At 41.9% G+C, this 24,938-nt stretch overlaps 2 protein-coding genes across 7 annotated transcripts in view; one reads left to right on the forward strand and one right to left on the reverse strand.

Annotated features, from left to right (window-relative positions):
- The window catches only part of ralgps2 (Ral GEF with PH domain and SH3 binding motif 2), an 85,542-nt gene that overhangs the window by 41,976 nt on the left and 18,628 nt on the right, over positions 1-24,938 (forward strand). For all 6 annotated transcript variants that reach the window (XM_007550552.2, XM_007550554.2, XM_007550555.2 and 3 more), the window contains exons 7-9: positions 2,904-2,993; positions 3,142-3,234; positions 3,391-3,517. In XM_007550552.2, the coding sequence (XP_007550614.1) occupies positions 2,904-2,993; positions 3,142-3,234; positions 3,391-3,517 (310 nt within the window). The remainder of the gene's footprint in view (positions 1-2,903; positions 2,994-3,141; positions 3,235-3,390; positions 3,518-24,938) is intronic.
- Positions 7,978-23,381, reverse strand: angptl1a (angiopoietin-like 1a). Its single transcript, XM_007550551.2, has 6 exons — positions 22,917-23,381; positions 13,657-13,904; positions 12,962-13,570; positions 10,262-10,455; positions 9,215-9,485; positions 7,978-9,138 (listed from the first exon to the last, which is right to left on the reverse strand). The coding sequence occupies exons 2-6, from the start codon at positions 13,844-13,846 to the stop codon at positions 8,951-8,953; spliced, it is 1,452 nt and encodes a 483-aa protein (XP_007550613.1). The 5' UTR covers positions 13,847-13,904; positions 22,917-23,381; the 3' UTR covers positions 7,978-8,950.

The raw sequence follows: 24,938 nt of genomic DNA on the forward strand, positions 1-24,938 counted from the left end.
TTGTCACATTAAAGTCACAGTTTAGTATGTTTTATTGAGGTTTTATGTGATAGACCAACATGAAGTAGTGAATAGCTAAGAAGACGAATATGTTTTACTTTGATTTAATGTATTTGATTAGGACAGTGCATGTTAATTGACATAGCCACAATTCATGGCAGTGTAAATATGCAGGAATTGACACAATAGCTACATTTCAACCTTTGTCCTCCTAAGACAAGTCGGTGCAAAAACATAAAGCGTCTCACTGTACAGGACACAACACGGCACACGTAGTTCTATTAAAAAAAGTCAAAAGAAACCAACATTTACACACAGGAAATAACTAGGCAACATACAGAAACTGTATAAAAAAAAAAAAACAGGTTACAAGACCCTCAGCTCTAAGCAGTGGAAGTAGTTAATATCCCGGCTTTGAAAAGCTCCGTTCTGCCCATCATGTGAAAATGGAAAGAGTCTAAAAGAGAAACTGTAGCAAGACTTGAATCCTGATAAAATGCAATAATTTGATGCTGGAGGTATCTAATATAATCTGACTGAGTTTGAGATGGCATCTGAGCAAAAATAAGTAAAGCTGGTGGGAACGTACCAAAAGAAAAAAAAAACTTTACTGCAGCTGCTATTGTAATAAAAATGTTTTTTCTTCAACCATTGAGAGTTGAATATAACTCCACACCATTTAGATTTTCCTCTCTATTTCACCCAAAGACACAAATGTCCGAATCTGCCAGCGTTGCAAAACGTTGGGGTGTAAATATTTTTGCAGAGTAAACAAATGACTGCGCACATGTTGAGGAGTCTCTCTCTCCTTACCCAGTTACGTCAACGGGAAGCTGTGGGGAATGATTCAAGGGGCAGCCATCCCCTTTAATCCACTTCCTCTGTTTTTGCCAGTCTTTTCTAAGCCCCACTTCGCCAACCTCACATGTAAATATGATTCAAGAAGAATGTGTTTCTGTGGAAATTTCTTTATGTATGGCAGATCCCAAACGGTGATTCAAGATGTTTGCCGCACACATTCGGCCGCTGCGAGCCAAGGAAAATGAGCTTTTTGGACAGACGGTCTTTGCCTGTCAAGGCAGAGAGTCCCAGAAAGCCCATTCCACATTAACTGCGGCCATTTTTGGGTTTTTTTTCCCCCCCTTGATTCTAATTTTTTGTTGACTCGGTGCTTTTAGGAGCCAATAAAGGAGACAATTTGCCAGCAAGTTTAAACCGCTACGATAAATGCTCTGTAACCTGTTCCTCAAGGCTTACCAAAAGAGTTCATATTTATGGTCAAGGTTTTAACATCTCAGACCTTTAATGCTCCCCAGCCAGAGATTGGATGATTATTTGACTCGAATTGTTGCAGTTTTTACATGCAAGACTTTCATCTTCACCAGTAACCTTAACCCAGAAAACTGGTTGAGCTACAGCCGATACGTCTGCGTTTACTTTGGCTGCTCCACCTTATTTAGGATTATTGAAACACTGGGAGCTTCTCCTCTAAAGAACTCGATACGTTTATAAATCCAGCACTAAAGACGTGAGATTTGTTTAACTGAGATGTCCAAACATGGCCAACGTGTCCAACGTTTTCCATGACAGACAGAGGTTAAAAAGTGAAACGGATCAAATGGAGCAACCAACTTGTAATTCATTCAGCCTTCCTGGCATCGAATGGTAAGAAACGAGCAAAAAAAAAAAACGGCGAAAGGAGAGAAATAATTAGCACTTTTTGAAGACTTCATTTGACTTCATTTTAAACACTATTGCTGCGATTTTTGAGACTTTGTTCTCGTAATTTAAACTTGGTTTGAGTTTGGTTCTGTGTTTATAGGCCAGCAGAAATGAGGGGATAGATGTTCTCACCACTCCTTGCCAGGAAAATCAAAGCCAGTATAAACTCAGATTTAGCTCCTTAAGACTAGCCAGCAGCAATTAGCAGCTGCCTGGTGGAACTGGGCAAATACATGCAGTTTCAAAGTGTTAATTTATGAAGTCACACTTCTTCTAAGTCATATTTTAGATGTAGCATTTTTTTAATAACTGAAGTTAACATAGTTATTTGATTGTGCTATGAATAAAAATAACATAATACTGCCCCTCTACACAGATTTTAAAAGGTAGAAGTTTAAATTTAGACAGTGTGGGAGCTAAAAGTACGATTATCTCAGACGAAGACACGAAGATAGACAGACTGCTTTTTTTTTTGTTTGTTTCTCTGTTCAGAACACAATGTCCAGACAGCTGCTGGCCTCAGTCCTCAAGTTAAATTTCTCTTCCCACTATCCCCTCTTTTCCCTCTCTCTTGTCCTTTTCCTCTTCCCATTCCCTCCATCCATCCCCAGGGTTTCAACAAGATTGATTGACTGACCCGTTTAACTGCGTATGTACAATCAGAATCTTGTCTTGCCAGCAGTTTCCCCAAAGAGACAGATTTCCGACATCCCTCACCGTCTGGCCAAGTGCTCTGAACAAACACGTGTGCCTGCTGTTTTGCTTTTTTTTTCTCTTTTCCTCCTTTATCAATTGGCATTTCATGCGTTCTTGAGTGTATCTACCAACTGATTGTGATCCTGTGTTTTATTTTTATTTTTTTTATCAAGAGCTCGTTTCTAATTGGCCTAAATGGGGCGTTGCTGTTAACGATCTGTCCTGTGGTAAACTGCTTTGCTTTCGACCACGCCAAGCCCAGAGCTGTCACGGCTTGCTGCAACTTTGGCTCAGAGATTAAGCGATCATCAAATGATGGAGAACAATCCCTGTTTTTACATACCTGAAGTCCTGATTCTGCTTCGGAGATTATAACTTTTGATGGTTTCCCCAGTTTGTTTGTTGTTGGCAGGGGTTTTTTGTTTTGTGTTGCTTGGTGCAGTAATCTCTGTTGGTGTGTGTGTGTGTTTTGTTTTTTTTCTTAGACAAGTTTCTGGGTGGTAAGAGAGATCCTCCACGCTCAAACGCTGAAGATCCGAGCCGAAGTACTGAGTCTGTACATCCGCACTGCCAAGGTATGCTGCCATCATTGATTTTTATTAAGCATCAGACTGACTGTGAATGTGCAACAGAAAAATAAAATAAAATAAAAATTCAGAGCACAACTGTCTTACTGTGCGAACGTGTCCAAATGTCTGCTCCATGTCGTGTAACCTTTCACAGAAACTGTGTGACATGAACAACCTCCACGCTGTCATGGCGGTGGTGTCAGGGTTACAAAGTGCGCCCATCTTCAGGCTCACAAAAACGTGGGCGGTGAGTGCATTTACCTCATGTGGTCATGGAACGCCCACTGGGCTTCACACCACTTCCAGTGAAATATGGCAGCTTAATTGACATAACATAACTGTTAAAATCATTTTTGCTCTAATTCCCTTTTCTTGCCTTCTGGTTTTGCCTTATTATTAACAGCTGCTGAGTCGAAAGGACAAGTCTACGTTTGATCGGCTCGACTACCTGATGTCCAAAGAAGACAACTACAAACGTCTGAGAGACTTCATCAGCAGCCAGAGCATGGTCTCTTGCATACCATACCTAGGTAAGAGAAACCAACGTTTCTACCTATAACAACAACAAATCACCTCTAGTATGACACAATTAAATAAGCAGAAGTCCTTATCATTTATTTACTTACAAATAAAATGCTCACGTGTGAAGTCGAATTTGTCTGGTTTCAAAGTTGGTTTATTTAGATCTTAACATTCTCTACACCATTCAGTTTGATTAAAATAGAATGAAGTAAGTTTTATTTGGTCGTCTGAGCAAAGCAGGCTTGGTGTTAATCAGCCAAATGTGCGGCTAAGCTTTTCCAGAAATGCTTATTCAGGGGAAAAGTAGCAGGAAGACAACACGTCTGATTCATAGAGGGGATTCCTGCAGATTAATGAAAAATTAAAGATGATTTGTCTCTGTGGTCACTCATCAGTAACTCTGGGTTTCGTCTCTTCAGCTGCTCATCACGTTTGTGGTCCTTTTCTTCAGAACATTTTTATTTTATTTTTTTCAGATTTGGGCTGCTAGAAACCGAAGAAAAACCCTTTAGAAACTAGATTCTTGACATTGATCCTTGTCAACCCTGCCTGTTTTGAAACGGTATTGAAAAGTCTCTGAGTCGTGTTAAAAATCCAGCCTTTTAAACTTTACGAGCTGTTTTCAGGTTTATGATTAACGGCGTATTTAAGCATCTGACTGACTCCGCAGCTGTGCGTGGCATTCTCTTCGTACGGATTATTAAGTACGCCGGTCGGTCGTGTTTTATCATTTAATGTTCTCCCTTTTCCTCAGGTTGCTGTACCTTTCTGCTGCAGCTTTAGCTTTCCCTCTGCTCCTTCGTTTCACTGTCTTTGCCTCTTAGGTTTTTTTTGTTTTGTTTGTTTTGCTTGGCTTCTTTGAACTGAGAGGAGGAGTAAATGTCGCTCATAAATTTGGTGCTCTGTTGAGAAACATCTCAAGGTTCCTTTTAGCAAGAACAAACACATGAATCAGTAAGAAGAGGGAAGGGGGAAAAAAATCATCTTTTTCCTCTACTATATGTAAAAGCTTTCTTTTACTTTTGGCTGGACTCGCTGACATCACACAGGAATCCCTGATGAGGAGCGCAGGGGGAAATGCTCGCGTCCATGTATGTGGTTTTACTGCCGTACTGTTTGTTCTTGTTTGGGCTTGATGATGACTTTGATGTTCTTTACTGCCAAACAGTTTTGTTTTGTCTTTTTTCTTCCTCTTTAGCTGTTAGATCCCGCTTCATCGCTGCTGTTGGCGGTTCAAGCACGCAGACTTAAATATGCACAAACAAACACGGACACAAGGCCAAAAGTTTTATCGTCGCTACAGAAAGCCGGAGGTGGCCGTTTTCCTCGAGACGAATGCAAACTCGGGGCTGCGAAGCGGCTTCAACTGTGTGTCTTCACTGCGTGTTAGAAGGGAAGGACTTTCCGTTCGCTAAGCGTTTGGATGATTTGCGACCACCTGCTCTGTCACAGGGTGGAGTCTCGTCGAGTATTAGTGTATGAGTGGGATGGTGTTTCACTATGAGATGAGCGTTTTACTGATGTGAACACATGTGTACTGCGTTGACCGTCTGGCTGTCTTTGGGGATGAAACGGGCCAAGTTGGCCTAGAGGGGGGGAAATCGCCACTGGCTCGCTCTGGAACGTTTCCCTGCATCATAAATTCTCTCGATCACTTTGAGAGATTGGAAACGGTGAAGCTTGTTCCAGAGCTTCTCTGCGAATGTAAGCTTCACCACTGCTTGCATAAATAATACATCTGGGGGAGGGCCTGCTGGTGTGTTTTGCACACGAGAACTCGCTTCATTTGTATCTGAATTAGTGGGAGCTCGCAGGAGAAAGGCTGCTGTGTTTTTTGTTTTTCTAGATGGGAGGTTTTGACATTTTGAAAATGTATTTCTGGGACGCTTTTATAACTTTGAGTCATGTTTTTGCTCCTTTGCATCTAAATTGCAACATAAAATTGACTGCATTTTAACACCACACTTATCGGCACCCCAGGTAAAGGTGCTAAGAAGTCTTAAAATAAAGTCGTTAAATGTAATCACAAAAATGTCACTTTCAAAAATAAATCTGAACAACAGAAAATATTCAGAGGAGGTTAAAAAAAATCTTATTCTGAAAAAATATTTATTTACCAGTTGATTTTTTTTTTTTTTTTTTTTAACCAGTTGATATTTATTTACCAGCATTTTCATATTTTCATTTAAGAACTAAATTACTTTGATTTAATAAAGTACAAAAATGGCATTTTAAATGCCAGTTTGGCATCAAGACCATCTCAGAATGAGATCTGGGTAAAAATTGCCAAATATAAAGACTAGTTAAACCTGGATATTCCAATGCAATTAGATTCTTTAAAACATTTTTTATATTGCCAACATCCTTTCTCATTGAGGATCTGCATCTGCGTCGTTCTCTCATGAGCTGGATGTGTCGCTATATCGCCATAGCATCCACATCTCAAATCCAACAATGGTTTGTACTCGATCAAAACAAAGTGACGTTTGGCGGTTACACAAGGACAGTCCGTTAACGTGCCAGCTGGAAGTCGGACACAGTCTGTCCCGAGGCACAGAAACAATGCGCTTCTCTGAAAGCAATACCTCTTGTTCTGGCAGGTGGGGCGAAAGGGGAACGAACGGCTGTCTCCAGTAACCGAGTTTGTTTTTCCTCTGTGAATGCACGACGCCGTTAACTTTAACGAGCTTGAAACTAGATGTATATCTCAGCAGGTAGGTCAACAATTAAAAGAAAAAAAGTAATTGAACTCTCTAAATAAGCATTTGATAGTAGTTGTACAGGTTCGGCTTTTTTAATTTTGCAGTTGTTAAAATGGAAGCTGATGTTCTCAATGAAACTAATGAGAAACAATGAAAATACATGGTGCTTTGGTAACTTGCCTTGTTAATATTTTATGGTCCCTGTGTAAATGTTTTGTGCTTAATGATAAGCTGATCCATGCTTCTTTTAATGTTTGGCATCGCTCAGTGGAGAAAGACCTCGCCGAAGGCCAGAAGCATGCACTAGGGCTTCATTCGTGTTTACTCTGAGTTACGGTTGCCGTGGGACACGGACAGCCATGCATGGAACAACCAACGTAATGGAAAACATCAGGATTAAAGTGTTGTCTCAGATCAAAAACGTCAGCCAACTAAGAGACTAATTTCCCATCTGGCTCTTTTGACACGCGGATCTACGTGTTGCGAGCCAGTACAGCCGGTCCTCGCCAAGGCCGGGGCCCCTGCGACTGTGCCGCATTTTTGATGCAGGTTTATCTGCCTTCTTGGTTTGTTGTTTTGAAATAATGGGGCACATTGTGTTGAGTTTGTTGTGGTCTTATTAGTTTTTTTTTTGTTTGTTTTTTTTTTTTAAATCAGAAAACTTCGATCTGTTCTGATTTTCAGTGCTGCTTGAGGAAGATGTTCAGAGAAGAGCCCCCATTTCAACACATGCCTATATTCTTTTTACTACTTTTTTCTTTCCCCAATATGCACTTCATGTGAAAAGAATGTTCCTCTGAGTCTTCTCCAGATGTTTCTTGGTTTTTATCAAGTTTACTGTCTCTTTCAGCTTTCAATTTAGACTAAATTCCTTCATGACAGCGTTAATTAACATCCGCTCTAATCTACATCTCTCTCTCTGATATGGGCCCGTTTTCCCATGAAAAGTTTTTGGGGGGGGTTTTCCGTTGGTTTAACTCTCCATTTATCCATCCAAGGATAATGTGAATTTTAAAATGCTGCCTCAGTCCATGTTTATGGATTGACTTTTATTTATTTACTTATTTATTTTGTGAAGTGCCTTGGGGATGTATAAACTGAATTATCCTTCTCACGATGCTTAAATGATTTAATCCAGCGGTATTTATATATTTATTGAAGTGCTAAGATAACTTCAAAGCTAGCATATATATATATATATATATATATATATATATATATATGACCTGGATGTAATGTTGTACATTTGAACAGTTTTGGTAATTTGAGTTATACATTAGTTTACCTTGTTTCACATTCGCAAACTTTTTCCATTGGGATTTTATGTCAGCTACAAACGCGTGTGTGTATGTAGCAGCTTTTTATCGCTTTCACATCCATCCATCTTCCCATCAACTTTATCCAGTTTCTTAGTCCCTACTAGGGGAAAAAAGCAATCCCACAGCATAATTATGCCTCCACCAAGTTTCATAGGGATGATAATCTCATATAGGAGGCCATCACTCCATTTTTCCATGATCTGACTTCTTCATTTTGTATTTATTCAAGTGTAGTAAGATAACAGATTTTGACTGTAAACGTTCTTCACATTGTTGCGATTTTTATTTGAAAATACATTTTGAAAGACGTGCCTATTTTTCTATTTCACTTCACACTACTTTGTTTCGGTCAATTACGAAAAGTCAGAATAAATTTGTGGTTGTAATAAAACAAAATACATCTGCAGGCCAAAATCAATGCAGTCCTAGAATATTACTGAAAGATCATTCAAGATTTTTTTTAAGTGTTTTATTTTTTCTTGGATGACTGTAAGTTCACATCATATGTTTTCCATCCGCTTGTCAAACAGACGTGCAACTCCTTGTGTTTTTTTTCTTCCCCCTGCGTACATCTGTTCTGGGGTTTCTAATGCACCTCTACACGGGATAAAAACATAAGAACATTTGTACCGTTACAAGAAGAGATATAAAATTGCCAGAGATGACTACAGTTACTATAAATACACTGATAAATAACAACAAAGAATAGCAGAGTGGGAACACTGAACATGAGGCCTGAGTCGAGTCATACCTTTTTCTTTTTTTAAATTAAACAATTAAAGCCAACAATATTTACATACTAAAGCCAGCTCAGCCTTATCCACAATCAACAAGCACACATATCAATGAGTTCACTTTCTTTTGGATACTGTAAAAAAAAATAATAATAATCCTACGAACAATTTGACAGTAAATTGAGCAAGATCCATCTTCCGTTGTTAGATTTTGTTTTAGGCATTTTAACACTTCAAATTAAAATGGCATCAACTCCTATTGTTCATTACCACTGTGTTGCACAAATATCCGGTGCCACTTGATATAAGAAGCACTACTTTCAATAAGTCATCATTAGCTGCTCAAGAGAGATCTCATGTCTGTAGTAAATGACTATTTTCCTTTATTACATACTTGGTCTTGAAAAACAGAATCAAGTAAAACGTACTGGAGTAATACTGAATGGCCTCAGGGAGACTGATGGCCCGTAACTGCCTGACATCATAGGAGAGCAGTTACTTAATGAAGGCAGTATGATCAGTCTTCATTTTAGCTGTTCTGTTGGAGTTGTTGTTGTCTGGCAATAGACCGATGTCTCTCGGCTGTTTTTTACTCTGTTATGATGGCAAAGATTCCTGATTCCGCCACTTTATATTATTTATTTATGGGTTGAAGATGTAGCGAGGATGAACCACCATCCTAAGTCTCAGTCGATTGGCCGGATCATGAGACGGACAGACTTTAGAGAGTAAAAGCCCCCTCCGTAGGCCGCCCAGAAGATCCCGTCCTGAAATTTGCTGCGGTAGACTCCACCACTGTACCAAACTCCGTTCAGATTGGTCTGACCACAAGCGTTGTACCACCATCCACCTTTATGAAAGTGCGCGCAGTTTCCTGGAGAGAAAAAGAACGCAGGATCAGGAGACAAAATCAGTGGGTATGTGAAGATTGTTTGTCCGTGTCGACCTACCAGAGAATTCGTCCCTGTCTCGGTCGAGTGTGGTGAACTGTTTGCCGTTGTTGCTGCTGAAGGAGTCGCCAGCATTTCCCTGGTAGGTCCCCAGCCTCAGCTTAAAACCTTCACTCTCGGGCTCCAGGTAGAAGCTGCTGTACTCGGCATACACCTTCTTCCCTGTCCAGTCCTCCAGCTCTACCATCAGCTTGTAGTCACCCTGTTTTGCCAAGCTGTAGATATTGTCCAGCCCAAGCCAGTGTTCACCATCTATGTTGCCAAAACCTTTCTGTAGGAAACAGGAAGTAGGTTTTTAAATGTCACAGCATTTTCAGTACGGCATTAGTGGTAGGTGCTGTGCAGTCCAAAGAACACAAACTCTCTAAACCTGAATGAGTTTAATGAAATTTCAGAATGTTGAATTTTAATGTAGCTGGTGCCTTGTAATCAAGCAACACGAGTTCACATCTGCTTCCAATTGGGACTCTAAAGTGATCCTCGACCTCTCACTCAACAAATTAGCTAAAAGTCTCAGGCTTTGGCAATCTGGCAGATGCCTGACAGAGAGTAAATGCTGCAAAGTCGGAGCTGCTTAGACAAACCTTTGTTTCCGTTTCAAAAAGTACGCAAGTATTGACTTTAAAGCCTGATTTTTATGACCGAGGGAACCTCTTTGCTTCCTTCCCCTTTATTCCTGAAAAAGAAAGCCAAGACCAGTAGCTTTGAGTTGCAGATTTTGGTGTCATTTTCTGTTGAGGGGAAAGGTATCAGTTTCATAATAAGTTTTCTTTTGGTTATCATCTCAGGGTAAAAAGCACTGAGGGCAACTTGGGAGCTACTTTAACCTCCAAGTCTTTGGAGATTGCATCTGTTGGTCTCTGGATGCTTTTCTTGGCTGCAAGTTTACTGTGTAGGATGTTAATCTATTGGGGTAAGTGCTTGGTTAGAGTCTCTAAACTGAACTGCTCAGACTGGGTCACTGATGAAGGCGCGATAGCATAAACTGTGGGAAAGGTTCACTAGTTTTTCCTTCTTAAAACGAAATCCTTTCATTACTAAACTTACTTTGTAGTTCTCCCAGTTCCGAAAGAAGTTGACAGAGCCATCTTTCCTCTTTTGCAACACTGTCCATCCTCCGTTGTCGAGGCTATGCTCACACCAGACTTGGATTAGGCTTTCGCTGTTATCAGTCTTGAGCAGGTACATGCCGTTGGTGGAGTGACCCGCCCGTCGCACCTGGTAACAGTCCTTGAAAGGACCTGTGGTGAGAGAGTCAATAAGGTCATTCTTGAAGCAAAGTCAGTACTTGATTTAAAAACAAAACAAACAAAAAAAAAAAAACATAATTCGGTTGATGAGTGACTAAGAAGAGAAAGTCGTGACTTGGTGTGAGTTTTGACCTCATATTTTCAAAGTTCCCAGTTGAATTTGGGAAGATCAAGGTCGCTTCCTGTGTTTATTGTACAATGTGGCTGCTAGAGATGTAAAGTGTGAAGAAAGTTGCAGGTATATTGCTTGTTTGCACTTTTGACAATGGGGGTTTCATTTTACCTACCTCTATTTGCAAACATACTCCTTCATTTGTTATTGGTTTGCACCAGTAATGGTTAACACAGCAACAATTAGAAAATTCCACTGGTCTTCTCGGTTGCAGTATTATTACACTCAAGACATTGACACCAGCGTTCAACTTTTGAGACAAATCAAACTAAGTGCAATCACTACTGGAAAAATCTGCTATATTTGTATACCTTGTTCTGCTATGGTTGGCTTGAAACTGTTAAAGTGAGCTCTGCTTTTAGTTAGGCCGTCCAAAAACAAACACATGCTGGCCTAAAGATGTCTTTCTATGAATTTGCATGCTGAAATTGGTACACGGGTATTCATCTGGGGATGGGCTTTAAAGCCTCAATTCTATTATGTAGCTTCACCCAAAACTGAACCAGCTGAACCTATACCAACATATATTCGCTGTTTCCGCCTTGTGGGAATAGTTATTGGATCAGCATGAACACAGGCTTTGTGTGCGTGTGTTGGGGGTTTGGGGGTCTAAAGACCCTACAGGCTTTTTGGTAGATTGGTTCTTGAATGTCTCTGGACTGAACGGACCCAGTGTCATGCCTCTGGGCAGAAATCTAAAACCTAAAGGCACAAGCTTGTTTTTGTCCAGCGGTGTCTTCTTCAAACATCATCAGGTTCCTCAGGCTGAGGCTAAAAATAAATCAAATGTTACATACTGGCCTAAAACGTGTTTAAGTAGACCAAACTGTGGTCCTGCAGGGTGTAATTACAGTTCTGCTGAACCTACATGGAACCTATTTAGAAGTCGTGTTTGATATTTTACCGTCTATGGTGGTTGTGCATAAATAGTTGGTGAAATGGAAAAATTTAACTTTTACTGTCTCTATTTTTTTTATTGCTGTCTCTTTCTTTTGGGATTCATTCAAATACCATTGAAGTAAAATTCCTTCCACCCACCTTTTTACCTCTTAGACAAACTTTCCCACCTCTGCCTTTTTCCTTTTTGCACCTCTGCTTCTCAGTATTGGAGCTAAAAGTCAATAGAATTTGACAAACACCTGCTTTCTGAAAAACGGTGAATGACTGACAGATCTCCGAGGAACTTGCAGCAAAATATCCATTAAACTTTGGAATGAATCACAATTCACATTGTGCTTGGGTAATTAAAAATAAGTAAAAAGTGAAATCGATTTTAAATCAAGGTCAGTCTGATTAATCTGCTGATTAGAAATGTACCAAAGTTGCAGGAGAAACTCCATATCCCCAAAGTTTCACAAACAATGCCAGTACTCCAAGACAGCTGAGAAACGAGGTAAACAGATGAAGCAAACCACTATGAAAATCAAATACATCTGGATAAAATTGGAAAGTTTCAGGTTCCTGTCCCTTCATCACTAAATGTCTCCAAATTTTTGGACGTAATTCTCCATTACGTTTTACTCCAAAGCCTTGTTTAAGTTACAGTGAGGGTGAGGACAGTGGAAGCATCGACTAATGCAACTTCTAGATAACTGGTCCAATTAATGTCAGAAAACATGATAGCCCCCTACTAGGTCACCACCCTTTAGTCCGGAAGAGCTTTATGTCTTCCTTCTGTCTCATGGATGTTATGAACGCTTCGTCCATTTCACTTACAGGTCGGACAAACCTCGTCAGCATTCCCCGACATACTCCCAGTGCCAGCAAAAATATAACTGAGGTTTAGGAATTCCCTCCAAGTAAAATTTGAAAGTTGCAAATGAGTTTAATCTCAGAGATGATCCGTTTCAGATGTCGCAGTGAGACGAGCTCGGGGAAATTGGCATTAGCTTCGGGGGGAAAACCTTGTTTGTGTTAAAGGACTCGCGGTTTGTTTCAGACACCTGTAGATTGATGAATTTCTGATATGCTGTCAGATCTGTGACTCTTCTTCTACCTCACAATGCCTCCTATAGTTAGCGTGTATTCTGACCCAAACCGAGCCTTAGGTGTCTCCCAGAGCTGTTCAAAGAGGCTAAGTCGACATCCCTCTAATGTAGTACATATGTTGAAGGCAGTGCAGCCAGTACAGACAGCCAAGTGGGAACAGAGGAATGCATGATTTCACTGCCTCTGTAGCATGCCAAGGGAAAGCCAACTGTGCCTCAGCACTACTGACTCGGGAGAGGAAAAGCATTTTAATTTGCTTTCCTTTGCTAATTGTGCTTAAGTGGGTTACATAATGAACAAAAACACACTGGGGAATCACAGTGAAGTGGTACATACCGTCAGAGGTGATCGTCCCTTGAGGTGGCGGGGGGTCAAAGGGTCTAGCGGTAGGTGCCTCCATGCGAGAGTCTCTGAGGAAGGCCCGATTGTTCCTCACGATCTCATTGGTGAAGCGGTTATCAAGGGGTATGTTCTCCGGCACCACCTGCACCAGCGGAGGAACTGGTGGCAGCTCGCTCCGTCCCAACGTCCTCATGCATTGCTCCTCCAGCGCGGCGATGAGAATGGACTGATTGTTGACCACGCCGGCCATGGTGGCGAAGCGGGCCTCCAGCTCCTTGTACCGCGAAGCCAGTCGCATCATCTCCGAGGTCACGTTCAGAACGCGGTTCTCCAGCTGGGCCAGCTCCAGAGAATTGTCCCTCTTCCGGATGATCTCATGCAGCAGCTGCATGTAGAGCTGCGTCACTCTGGAGTTCATGTTCCTGCTCTCTTTCCGCAGCAGCTTCATCTCGTTCACCAAGTTGCCATCTACCTCCACCACCAGCTGCAGTGTCTCGATCTCGCGCCGCTGCTTGTTGAGAACCTCCCGCACATCTGCGATGTCCATGCGGGTCACTCTGTCCTTGTCCGGCTCGGGGCCTGTTGTACTGGCACAGATCGGACCTGATGACAGAAATGAATCATTTAAGGGAGGAACGAGAAGCTGTAACTCAAACTGGCATTCGTCCAAAGGGTTGCATGTTGTGTACCTGTGATCCTCTGCTCAGGCACCAGGAATGTATAGGAACACTTTTTGGCATCCGCATCCGGAGCGGCTCTTTTACTCCTCTGGAGGGAGAACTCTTTGGTTCTCCGGGCGTCCCTTGAGCTCCTGCAGAAACTTTCCTCCCACAGAGAGAGGCAGAGCAAGGCGCACAGGCTCCAGATCGGCCCCTGCATCGCTGCCGGCTGGCTGGATGGATTGACGGACGGCTACTGGGGCTCCCTCCAGGCCTCCCTGAAAGAATACAAGACCTTATGAGTTAAGGAAACAGTGACTAACAAAAGGAGTGAAGCCAGGAAGGCTGTTTATTGTGTGCTATTCCTGGACCAACCTTCACTGCACTGTAATGAGTAGGTATAGGATTTTTTTTTTTTTTTTTTAATTGACAAGCCTGAAGTAGCAAAGATGTCTTCTGAATAAATTTTGGGTGGAAGGAGTGAAATAAAGAATCTTCTCTGTCCGGCCAACTGGATGACGTCTGCTTTCTGTCTCCGATGAATTCTCAGTTGACACCCTGCTCATTTTTCTGCTCAATTTCCTCTAATAAGACCAGCTGATCCAGAAGTCCCGCTACTTTGTCTTTGTGTCCTTATGCTTGCATTTTCTCCAGTGATCTTAGAATAAATTTCTTTAACAGTACAACATAAGGCATAAGGCTCTGTAAAACTGTTTCCTGGAGGCATTTGTGAAACTTTTCAGGATGCCTTAGTTGTGGTCTCTGGAAAACAGAAAGGCTAGAGTTTGAGGAGAAGGAGCCTTTCTTTCTCGGTTTGTTTATAAATGAGATATGTAAATAAGCATAAATAAAACTTCAAACCAGACTCCTCCATTTGGAGCGCTGTAGTGTGGGTCATGTTTTATCTCTAGAGACGGAGCCAGCCGACTAGCTTTTCGAGTTAAAACTTGCTCACATATTTCATTTCTTTGGAGGCAAAGTTCCCCAAAAACAGCTGTTTTATTTTTAATGGCTTCTGCAAAATATCTTGAAAGGACGCAAGATCAACATGACTGTTTATTATTGGCGCTGCACCAAGAAAGCAACATGAACATCTCTGAAGACACTGAACGTAATTTCTATTTTTACAAAATGTGAACAAAAATGGAGAAGCACCAGATTTTAGGGTTTGTCTTTTGTCTTTGGTAAAGAACCGTGAGCCATTTCTCCCGCTAATGCAAGACACGCATAAGCGTTGGTTGTGTTCACCCAGTTTGCCCAGCACTATAGTTCACTTCCTTGCAGTCTCCAGTCCGTTTGTATTCACACAACGCATTCAAACCGCGCCAGAGGTCACTTCAACCGAACTGAGACCCAGGTTTTTACGCGGACCAGAATTCCCTTTTTTTAGTCCACATCAGAGTTTGATTGCGCATTCTCACCTCCCCAAATGAACTGGACTTTCCGGAGTTCGATTAAAGTGGAGTAAACGGGGCTAGTGTGAATGCACCCTAAGCCTCATGCAGGTGACTTCTGAAGCCAAGTTGTTGCTGGATTCTGGTTAGAGGCATTAGTCAATGGGGTGGACATAAACACAAGTTGATGTACAGTTATGTCAAAACCATGAAAAGGTTCATATGTTTTTGTACATGACTGTTTTAACCTCAGGTTCACCCATGCAGTCTCTTTCAGTGGTAGCAGCAGCGACTTCTCCCAATGCCATCCACTCCCATCCCACAACCACCTGCAGAAGCCCCCCCAACCCCCCCGACCCTAAATTCCTGTGCAGCTTCCCGTGAGACGGGTTAAACATGCCGATGGGGATGCCGGACAGCAGGCGGTATTTGTGTTTTACTTGAAAAATTTGAGGGGACGCTCACACCGTGGCAGCCTGTCACCCCAGGGGTGTGAAACAAAGCAAGTCCTCTTTTATCTTTGAGGTGTAGCTCTCTGCACCTTCATCCTTCATTCTCCTCCCCCATCGATTCTTGTTCTGTTTACTATACAAACACAGCAAAAAAAAAACACAACCCCACCAGACCCGCTACGCCTGCATTCATCTCCTCGAGCCGTGTAAGACTGACTCCGTTTGGCCCTCCCAGCGGTGCCACATCGCTGACCCGCGCCTCCGCCCCGAAAAGCCCAGGCCCCGTGTGTCTCTCATATGACGCCATTGTGGTTCCTCAGGAATTCTGGCCGTTATGTCACTTGGAACAATGTTGAAGGGAGAGACCAGAGCGCAGCCAGTGCTGCAGCTCGTTTGCGTGCGTGCACGCTTCAAGGCAATAAGCTCGCACGGCGGCCTACGTGATTGAATACTCCGTGTGTGTGTTTGTGTGTTTGCATGACTATTCGGAGACGTTATTAATTTTTCATGGTTGGGGTTTTCTACATTTTTTTTTTTTTTTTTTTACAGCAGACTGTGTCTGACAGCAGAACCAGGTACTGTATCCCAGCTGACTTCAGTAAGAGCTGCTAATGACTTTACCAGCAGCATCTCTTCTCCTGTGTGTCTTTTCTTTGCTTTATAAAGTCTCTGCTCGCAAGACGCCTAGGTGGGCATGAACGAGACGGTCAGAGTTGGAGTTCATCTGTGAGCCGGACACAGCTACTCCTCATTTTTTTATTTTATTTTTTATGTTTTTGAGTCTGAATTCCTCCCGTCAAAGAGGATGCTTTGAAGGGCCTCACATCTTTCATGAAACCACAACATATCAAAGACATTCCAAGATAGGCTGAGGGGTCACATGAAGGTATAGAGTCTGCAATGTCGGCTTAAAACAAATTTGTTTCTCAAAAAAGAAAAAAAAAAACAAATTCATGGTTCTGCCACAAATTTTTTGTTGGCATTTTATGTATGAAAGGTAGTTCTACAAATTACTATTTTCAAGTAGCCGAAAACAAATATTTTTTTTCTACATCATAATTATGCGTTACTTTTTGTGGGCATATCATATAAAATCTATGAAAATGCATTAAAATCTGCACGTAACATGACAAAAGTATGAATACTTTTGCAGGGTGCTGTTATTGTACTGCAGCCGTTCTTTGTGGCCAGGTTTATTCTGACGTTTTTACTCAGATCTTGAAGAAATGATTTTGCTGCACGGCACAGAGCTTTGGGTTCTTTGGTGCGAGGCAGAAACACATCATGAGCATTTAAAGAGAAAGCTCAGGATGCTGATAATGGAAGAAAAGCTAAGCAGTGATCAGAAAGTAACTTATGGCTCTTTATCCCGCCTGGCCAGTTGCCATCAGCATAACTTCAGAGAAATCCTATTTACTTTATCATATCAGCTGTAGCCTTCTCTTTTCTCTTTGTTTCACTTGCGGCTCTCTCCATTTCCTTTCTCCGATCACATTCTTGTTCATCTATATTGAAATACATATGGAATACAAGCCCTGCTATTAATTTAAGGATCCATATAAACTTTAAACATTCTTTTTCCCCTGAAGCTAATATGAATTATTCTTTGTCTTGTTGGCTCAGCTTTTGCCGACGCATTTTATTTATTGTCGTAATATCATTGTGCAAGCAGTGAAATAACGTCTGGAAAAAAGGATTTGCAGTTCACTTGGCCTGGCTTGTGTTTTGGCAACATCTGTGAACATCTTCGCTGTTGCTCCACGATGTCTTCACTCCATACTAACTCCTAATTATGATGAAATGTGTTTGGTTATCTCTTTAATTCCTCCTCACTCGCTTTTTATCTCCATGCTTTTCTCTTTGCTTTAGGTCTCTTGATGTTTACGTCAATAATAAGGTGAAGGATTGAACCTACTTCCTATACCAAACACGCTCTTTCAGCTGGGAATTGGTTCCAGTTGAACAATGTTCCTTTCTTTTCTTTGTTTAAAGCAAATAAAACGTATTATCCGATATCTGCTTTGATTGGTCGTTTCTGCTCATTATATCCTCGTTGATTTGCTGTTTAAACCCGTCAGTGTTGAGAGTTTGGGGCCTCCAGACTGCTGCACGCAAACAAAAACAGACTTCCCTCTTTATCTTCACTCTTTCGTCACAGAAATGAGGTGATGTTGAGATAACTAACTTTTCCAGAACGCTTTCGCCCCACTCCATTTATCTCGGTTTGCATTTTTTTCCCCTTCAAGACAAACAATATTTCATCCATCTTGAGCCTGTGTGTGGCAGCTAATTTTGCTCATGGATCCTCAAGTCGGAGAGCGATATTAAATTGTTTCCTGCATGTTCTGAACAAGAGGAAATTAGTCATTTAGTAAACTGGCTGCCTGCGTACCTTCCAGACAGGAAAAATCGGCTTTGAATTTTTGTTTAACTTGCTATACGAATGGTAGATGTACCTCGCAAAGACAGCCATGCGGCACTCCTACTGCCTCAGGTTACACTGTATTTATTGGCATAAAGCCTGTAACAACCGACATATCAGTTTTTCCCCGAACAAATTGATTAATATACGTGCAATTCAAACTGTTTGTGTGGAAATCTGACTCACTGCAGGTGTCTGGTTGGAGGCAAAGTCGGTGTTGACTGTGAACCTTTGGACTCGATTTTCATGTGTGCCTCCACAAAGTTTTTAGAGCATTGGCCAGATGGTGGAGATGCTGATGGCATGAAAACATTGAAGCATTTTCCTAATGCAGCCGTTTAAATATAACTGATATGAGATTCTCAAGGTACGATATTAGGACAAAATGGATCAATTTCAAAGTATTTGGACAAAAATTATTTGCTTTAAAGGAAAAAGGTGAAGTGTTTTCTGCTGCAGCCAAAATAATGTAATATCTACTATTTTTCTGTTATGATTTTGAATTTTGTTGTAGTAGTTAACTGTGCTGCACAAAATATACCTTTTTGCAGTTATGTGGAGAGCGGCACATTAAGCCAGAGTTTTTAGTTTAGTGGTTAACTAGCCTGAACTCCGATGCTTTACAGTCATGTCGCCCATATATTGTCAATTGTTGTTTCCATTCTCTTGTGAGTGGAAATATTTCCAAACAATCAAATGAGTCTTTCTCTGTGACAAAAGATACATGTTGAAGCCTTATTTCAGCCTGTTGTTCTGCAGTGCTCAGCAACAGGTAGGGAAGGGACAGTGCTGCATTACCCCTAAACTGACAGAAATTAATGTAGGCATAAAAAAAAAGTATAAAAGATGTTTCAGCTAGTTGGCTCCAACTGTCCTAAATGTGTAGTGATGAAAAATATTCTGTACATAAGACTGAAAAATAAATGTCACTGTCGGTGGATTGTGTTGGAAACTCTTGAAACTCTTGGACTTGGTATTTTACTCTCTTATCAACCAAGTGTGAAACACGCAGGCGTTTTGTCTGCCAAAGTCATATCTGCATTGCGTTAGACTTTGGGCTCCTGGTGTTGAGATCTCCTGCAAAGATTTACCAGTCTGCAGCCTGACTGACTGCTGCTGGAGGGAACCATAAACTTGTATAACAATATATTTGGATTTTTATAGTAGAGTCAAAATCCGGTGCTTCCACGCTGCCCCCTATCTGGTCCTCAGACTTTCTTACAGTGAAGCCAGAAACAAGAAAAAAAAAACAAAAAAAAAACAACAATCCTGAAAGATTCATTGTTTCTCGGAAAAAAGCAATAAAAGAAGAGATCTTGTCTGCAAGAGCAAAAGGAGAAGACTGTAATCCACAACGACTTGGCTTTAAGGTAACCAACGTGGATGTGTCAACTTTTGTGTGTCTGCACAGCGGGATGCAAACTTCCTTCCAGTCAAACATCCATTGCATGATGTCAGTAGGCAGCGTTTCTGCTCACAGAGACGCATTAACAACATTATTAGTCACGCAACGTTTTATGTTCTCGCCAAAAGGCTTGGTAATGGTTCCACAAGAGGAAGCGCGTTCGACTCCGAAAGGTCAAATCGGTTCGAAGCTTCAAAGAGGAACCCGCTCGGCATGAGTAGGCGATGCCTTAAAAAACAACTGACATTAGAAAAACAATTAATGGGTGGAAATCAACAACAACACCACCGCACGCTGAGGAATAATAAAAAGAAGGAAAACTCATAAAAGGGAAGCTGAAACAAAACCGCAAAGCTTCCCAGAGATTAAATCCTGCCTCTCGATATATCTTAATGTTTTCTTTTTTGTTAGATTTTTTTTTTTTTTCAAATGTTTTTCCAACCGTTTGTCTCCTTCTTCAAAGAAGCTTGTTTTGTTTTCTAGGCAAAGAGACCTCATCCCTCTCTATGCCGTATAAGTGAAGTGTAAAGGGAAAAAAAAAAAAAACAAGCCCCTCTGGCCCCCCACGGGGTGGGCTCATCTGTTTTGCTTCTTGTGTAGAGAGATGCTAAACATGTGGGCTGATGTTGGGGTCAGAGGTCTCTATGTGGGATTTGGCGTGTAGACCCACCCTTCCTCTCCTTTACCCACCCACTCAAACACTTCACACACCCTCCAATCAATTGGCCTTTGTGGGAAGCGGGGGTCCCCCTCTTTCTCGTCATGCACAGCATTCACAGCCACGGGAAAAAATATGTTTTGCGGGGAGCTTTATGGGATTCTGGTGGCCGAGGTTCACATAAGGCCGACTTTTTCTCTCCTTCTAGGACTCTAAGCCACAGAGATCTGTGACCGACCTCTAATACTTGGGCTTTGTGAAGTTTTGACTTTGATATATATTTTTTTTAAATGCAGTTTAGATCTCTCTTAAGTTGTCTGTTTGCAGCAATAATTTTTCTTCAAATGTACAGTCTTTTAGCATTTTGTATCAGTGAGTAACACAATTAGCATTGTTAGCTTGGCTAACTATGAGCGGCGGTCCCTGTGTGTAACCCCAATACAAGGCAGACATTTCACTCTTCTTACTCTTAATATACTGAGGATTGATGTTAAAAGTTCAAACGTACTAAAAAAAAGATCAATACGTTTGTCGTTCAGTTTCCGTAATTTTTACCAAAGTCAGCTTGAGGTCAGTTCATTCCTTCGCCTGTTCTACGAAGTGTTTCCTGGGCGGGAACGACGTTACGCCCTGCAGCAGAATAACCTTTTGGACAGAAAACGCACCAAGCTGTTGGGTTTTTCCAAGCATAAAATGGCAAAACTGCGAAATTACCAGGAAGCTGTTTTGTAGCAGCTGGCACGCTTCAGGAGAAAATAGTTTTTTTTAAATTTGCTTCCTAGTTACTGGAAACGGCTAACTCTGTCCTCTTCCTACGATTTCCACAAAAGCGCAACATGGTTGGGAAAAAAATAGAAATTTTTACAAGTTCATCTCACTTGTCGCATGTATGGGCTGATTCTGCTAAAAACCAACTGGGTTTTTGGTACCTCTGACATTTCTCTTCCATTACAGTATAAAATCTCTCCACTACAATAACACTTAATCTATTCTCATCTACCAAATCCCAACAATTTTTTATTTTTATTTTTTTGCCTCGTTTTCCCTCCCAAGCCCTTGTCTCGTGTGTATTGTGTTGCCTGGGGTGACGGGTGGCTTGCCTCTCGAACTGCTTTGAGGATGCTTGGATTTGACCAATTATTTCAGCCTCCAAAAAGATCTGGAGGGGAGTCGGGAGAGAGCGGAGAGCCTGGAAGAGAGAGCATACGGCGTTCCGTTTTGGCTTTTAAACTTTCTGTTTCGGGAGATGACTCGCAGTCTCTCGGCCGGTATTTATTTCTCCTCTGAGTCACACCTCACCCTTGCGCCACACATGCCTCCTATTAGCTGGATCAACACGGAGGAGCTCGTAAATTTGCAGCCTAAGCTCTGTGCTCCCCCCTGCCCAGCTCCTCGGCTGAGTTACGTGCCTCCTGTGTTTACCCCGACAACCCCCTGGCTGACCTCCCGCTCCCTGTTGTGACCCGTCTGTTCGGCTGTGTCCAGAACCTCATTAAGGGGGATTCAGAGTGAGCTTCGTCATGTGGCTGCAGAGTTTGCGCTGCAACCTTAAAAAATAAATAAATAAATAAATAAATAAATAAATACATAAAAAATGAAATAGTTTTAGTAGCTCCTCTTGTTTGGAGTCTGTTAGCTTCAGGCGCTATAAGGAGTCCAGAGCGGTGGTCTGCGGCTGGATCTGACCTCATGTGGTCAGCGGGCCAGGATTAGTGGTTTCAGTCCAATCTGTGGCTGCATCCAACTGGTACTATTGCTTTCTGCCTCCTGTGGGAGCGTGCAGGCTCAGCGTCAGCAGTAAAATACGATTACCCGCATGCCTGTCATCCAAAGACCACAGCTGGTTGTTGCAGACTGGATGAGCCATCGGTCAGGCGTTGCACTACAACAGAACATCCTACCTGACTGCCGTTTATAGGGGAAGTTTCCAAAGCGTTACACAGAAGCGACATCAAGCAGAGGTGGAAGGTTAAGACAATAGTTGATGTTTGGTTGGATACTAATGACCCGTTGAAAGCCACGCTGCCTCCTTCCTCCTCAAGGTCCCGATGAACGCCGGGGCCAAGCTCTCTGGCGCTCCAGCACGGAATGTCCTGGCCATGCCTACGACCTCCTCTTTATCTTTTTCTTCTCTGCTTCAGCCCGAGTTATTGGAGTTACCAATATTAGGATTTATTGCTGCGAGGGAAAACCGAGGAAGCTTATGAAATATTTTCTCGGGCCTCTTCCTGCTGGCCACCGTGCGTCGCTTGTCGTCGGGTCTGGGGCTCGCAGATGATGTCTCCAACCATCGCAGCAGGAAGTCGGTGGGAACATTTGAAGATTCACCCTTGCGAGTGAGTGTTTCCACAAATGTGTTTCCACATTTGTAAGATGTGGAAACACCAGATTGATGTAGTTGGTCTTCAAAGCTTTGTCTGAGAAGCCAGAGTTTGCGATTGAAGTGTCTTTCTTCCACGGGGTGCGAATTGCTGCGTCCTTGTGCTTCCGATGTGCCGGATTTTAGAAGCTGCAGTATGTATCTGTATGTCTGACTGGACGGGACCTTCACTATGCAAACTATCCTCTCTTAGAGTCAGACCTCTGCTGCATTACAACCTTCCAAAAACCATAACGAAAAACAATCCCTGCTGCAAGTGATCTGATCTTTCCATCTGATCATATCAGCATCATTTGCGAGAGTTTCTGGAATGCATTGCTCTTGCCGTTCCCTCCCTTTCTTTCCAGACTTATCCATAAAAGGGTTTTTAACTTTTTTTGAAATCTCCTCCAGTATCCTCAGTGTTGCACATCTTTGCTTACAGAATACTACAGACTCTAGTGGAAAGGAGAAGCAGTACTGCTAAATATCTGTCTGCAGCTGCAGCCTCCAGTCACAAGACCTCTGCACACATACACACACACGCATACACACACTCATTCACACTCAATTCCCACAACAAACTTCTGCAACTTTTACCTGCTTTGACACCAGTCGTGGGGTCGGTGCTGGTTTTCTCCGGTTATAGTTTAGCCTGCCTGTCGTGTTGAGGTTTCATTGAGTTGCGCTGCTCAGGAATCATCTTTTTTTTTTTTTCGTGTCTTTGTCCTTGTGGTTTGAGCCGCTCCCCCCCCCTCACTCGCCCCTTCCGTCCCGTGCGTTAGCAGCAAGCCGCCAGCCTTTTAGCGCAGGCCTTACTTCCTCAAAGCTTCGGCTGTCCCGGGGCTCAGGCTGGGGGCATGGTTCAAAAGCCAGCCTCTTCATCGGACTGAGCTCCAACCGCTGATGCCTTGAGCTTTTCACAAAGGATGAGGGGGGGATGTCGGAGAGGGAGGGCTGTGAGGGGTTTGCTTGTGTTTTCTCTCTCTCTCTTTCTCTCTCTCTCTCTCTCTCCCTTCCTCGGTTTATTTTTTTTTACGAGTTGTTCGGCCTCCCTCTGATGTCACTGAGGAAAAGAAACCCATAAAGCAGAATCAAAGAGGTGCTTCATTAAACTTTGCTTCTTTAGCAATATCAGTCGGGCTTCTCTTGTTATGCAAGTGACTTGAAATGATTAAAACATTGCAGGCCTGTCAGGCTGTTGGCCGAGTTTTGAGCAGCAGGAACGAGTCACGTTTGGTCTTGGATGCGGGATTTGTACAGGTGCCTGAAATCCCTGGAAAAGGCTGGAATTTTAATGAGGTGTTCTGGAAGGTTTGGAAAGTTATTAATTTCTGCATCAAGTCCTTGAAAGTGATTGATATTCAAAATGTACAGTTTGGTAATAAAGTGCAATCTGGCGTTTGATTACAAGCCTAAATTTGGAAAACCTTACTTTTCAGATGAAACCAGATATTTTCATACACCTAATAAAAAGAGACTTTTTCTCACGGTCTTTTTTTTTCTCGTTTTCAGTTACAAAATTCAAAATTATTTCTATTTATGAAATGCCAGGACATTTAACATTTGTTTTTTTAGATTTATTTTTATTTTTGCTTGCTTTGTATTATTTTTAAACATATAATTTTAGTAAAGTCACTCTAGCAAAATTTGTTTGCTTTGTTTCAATGTAATGAATGCTTATCATTTGCAATGGCTCAATGGTGTCTTATGTGTGTGGATTGTATTTTATATATTAAACAGCATTATTGAATTTTCTTTAAATCAGTGTGTTGTTCTTGGACCAATCAGGTCCCAACATTTCAAAACATAAAATTATATTTTATTTTAACTTGTTCCTGCTGTTGAATACCATCACAAGACATTAAGCCAAAATGAAATCTGTCACGCCTTCAGAATTAAGTTTCTTTTTTTATTTACGTTCATGTTGACAATGAAAAGCATACAAGGCTTTACATATGCGAAGATGGCTACTGTGCACTTCGCTCCTCTCAGAAGTGAAGGAAAACTTGACAACAGTACGAAGTAGAGGGAATGAAAAATTTAAAGAAAGGTACATAAGGAAAATGAAGTCAAATGCATTTTTAGTTCAAGCCTGTAGAAAACAAGTTTAATGTTTTTTGCATTTGAATGACGGCAATGTAGTTAATATAATTTGGCCTATTATAGGCCGTAATGTTTCAAATCCATTTTGGAAAACTCCGATTATATTTAATCAGCAGCATATTGTCATCCACCCACCCATCCATCCTCCAGAACGCCCACATCCATGGTGTAAATAATGAATTGAAATAGTCTTTCTTTTCATCCAAAACGTGGTGCTGGAAAAGTTTGAAAACGTACCTTGAAAATGCATTTACACTTTTACAAGTGTACGACCCCTGAGCGTGTCGTCCTCTTGTTTCGTAGCCGTCTTCTGTAGCAACCACAGGGCCTGCTTGTTATGCCGCCGGGGTCGTCTTCGGGCGCCTTCCTGTCGAGAACAGCTGGACGCAAGCGGCCAGATAAAACTGATTTGTGGCGCTGTGCCGGCAGAACGCTCGCTCCAGGTGTTGCCTGAGACTTGTTGACAGCTTGTTTTGTTTTTATCACCTCTGTCATGTTCCTAGGAAAAGGAATAGT

Source organism: Poecilia formosa, unplaced genomic scaffold, assembly GCF_000485575.1.
Source record: "Poecilia formosa unplaced genomic scaffold, Poecilia_formosa-5.1.2 Scaffold37, whole genome shotgun sequence".
NCBI lineage: Eukaryota > Metazoa > Chordata > Actinopteri > Cyprinodontiformes > Poeciliidae > Poecilia > Poecilia formosa.

Bases quoted from the DNA above. Each gene is read 5' to 3' on its own strand.
- angptl1a (XM_007550551.2), bottom strand. From the start codon at position 13,846: ATGCAGGGGCCGATCTGGAGCCTGTGCGCCTTGCTCTGCCTCTCTCTG. The intron at 10,456-12,961 runs GTATGTACCACT...CTCTCACCACAG, and splicing joins AGGGACGATCACCTCTGACG to GTCCTTTCAAGGACTGTTAC. The intron at 9,486-10,261 runs GTAAGTTTAGTA...TGTTTCCTACAG, and splicing joins GGAACTGGGAGAACTACAAA to AAAGGTTTTGGCAACATAGA.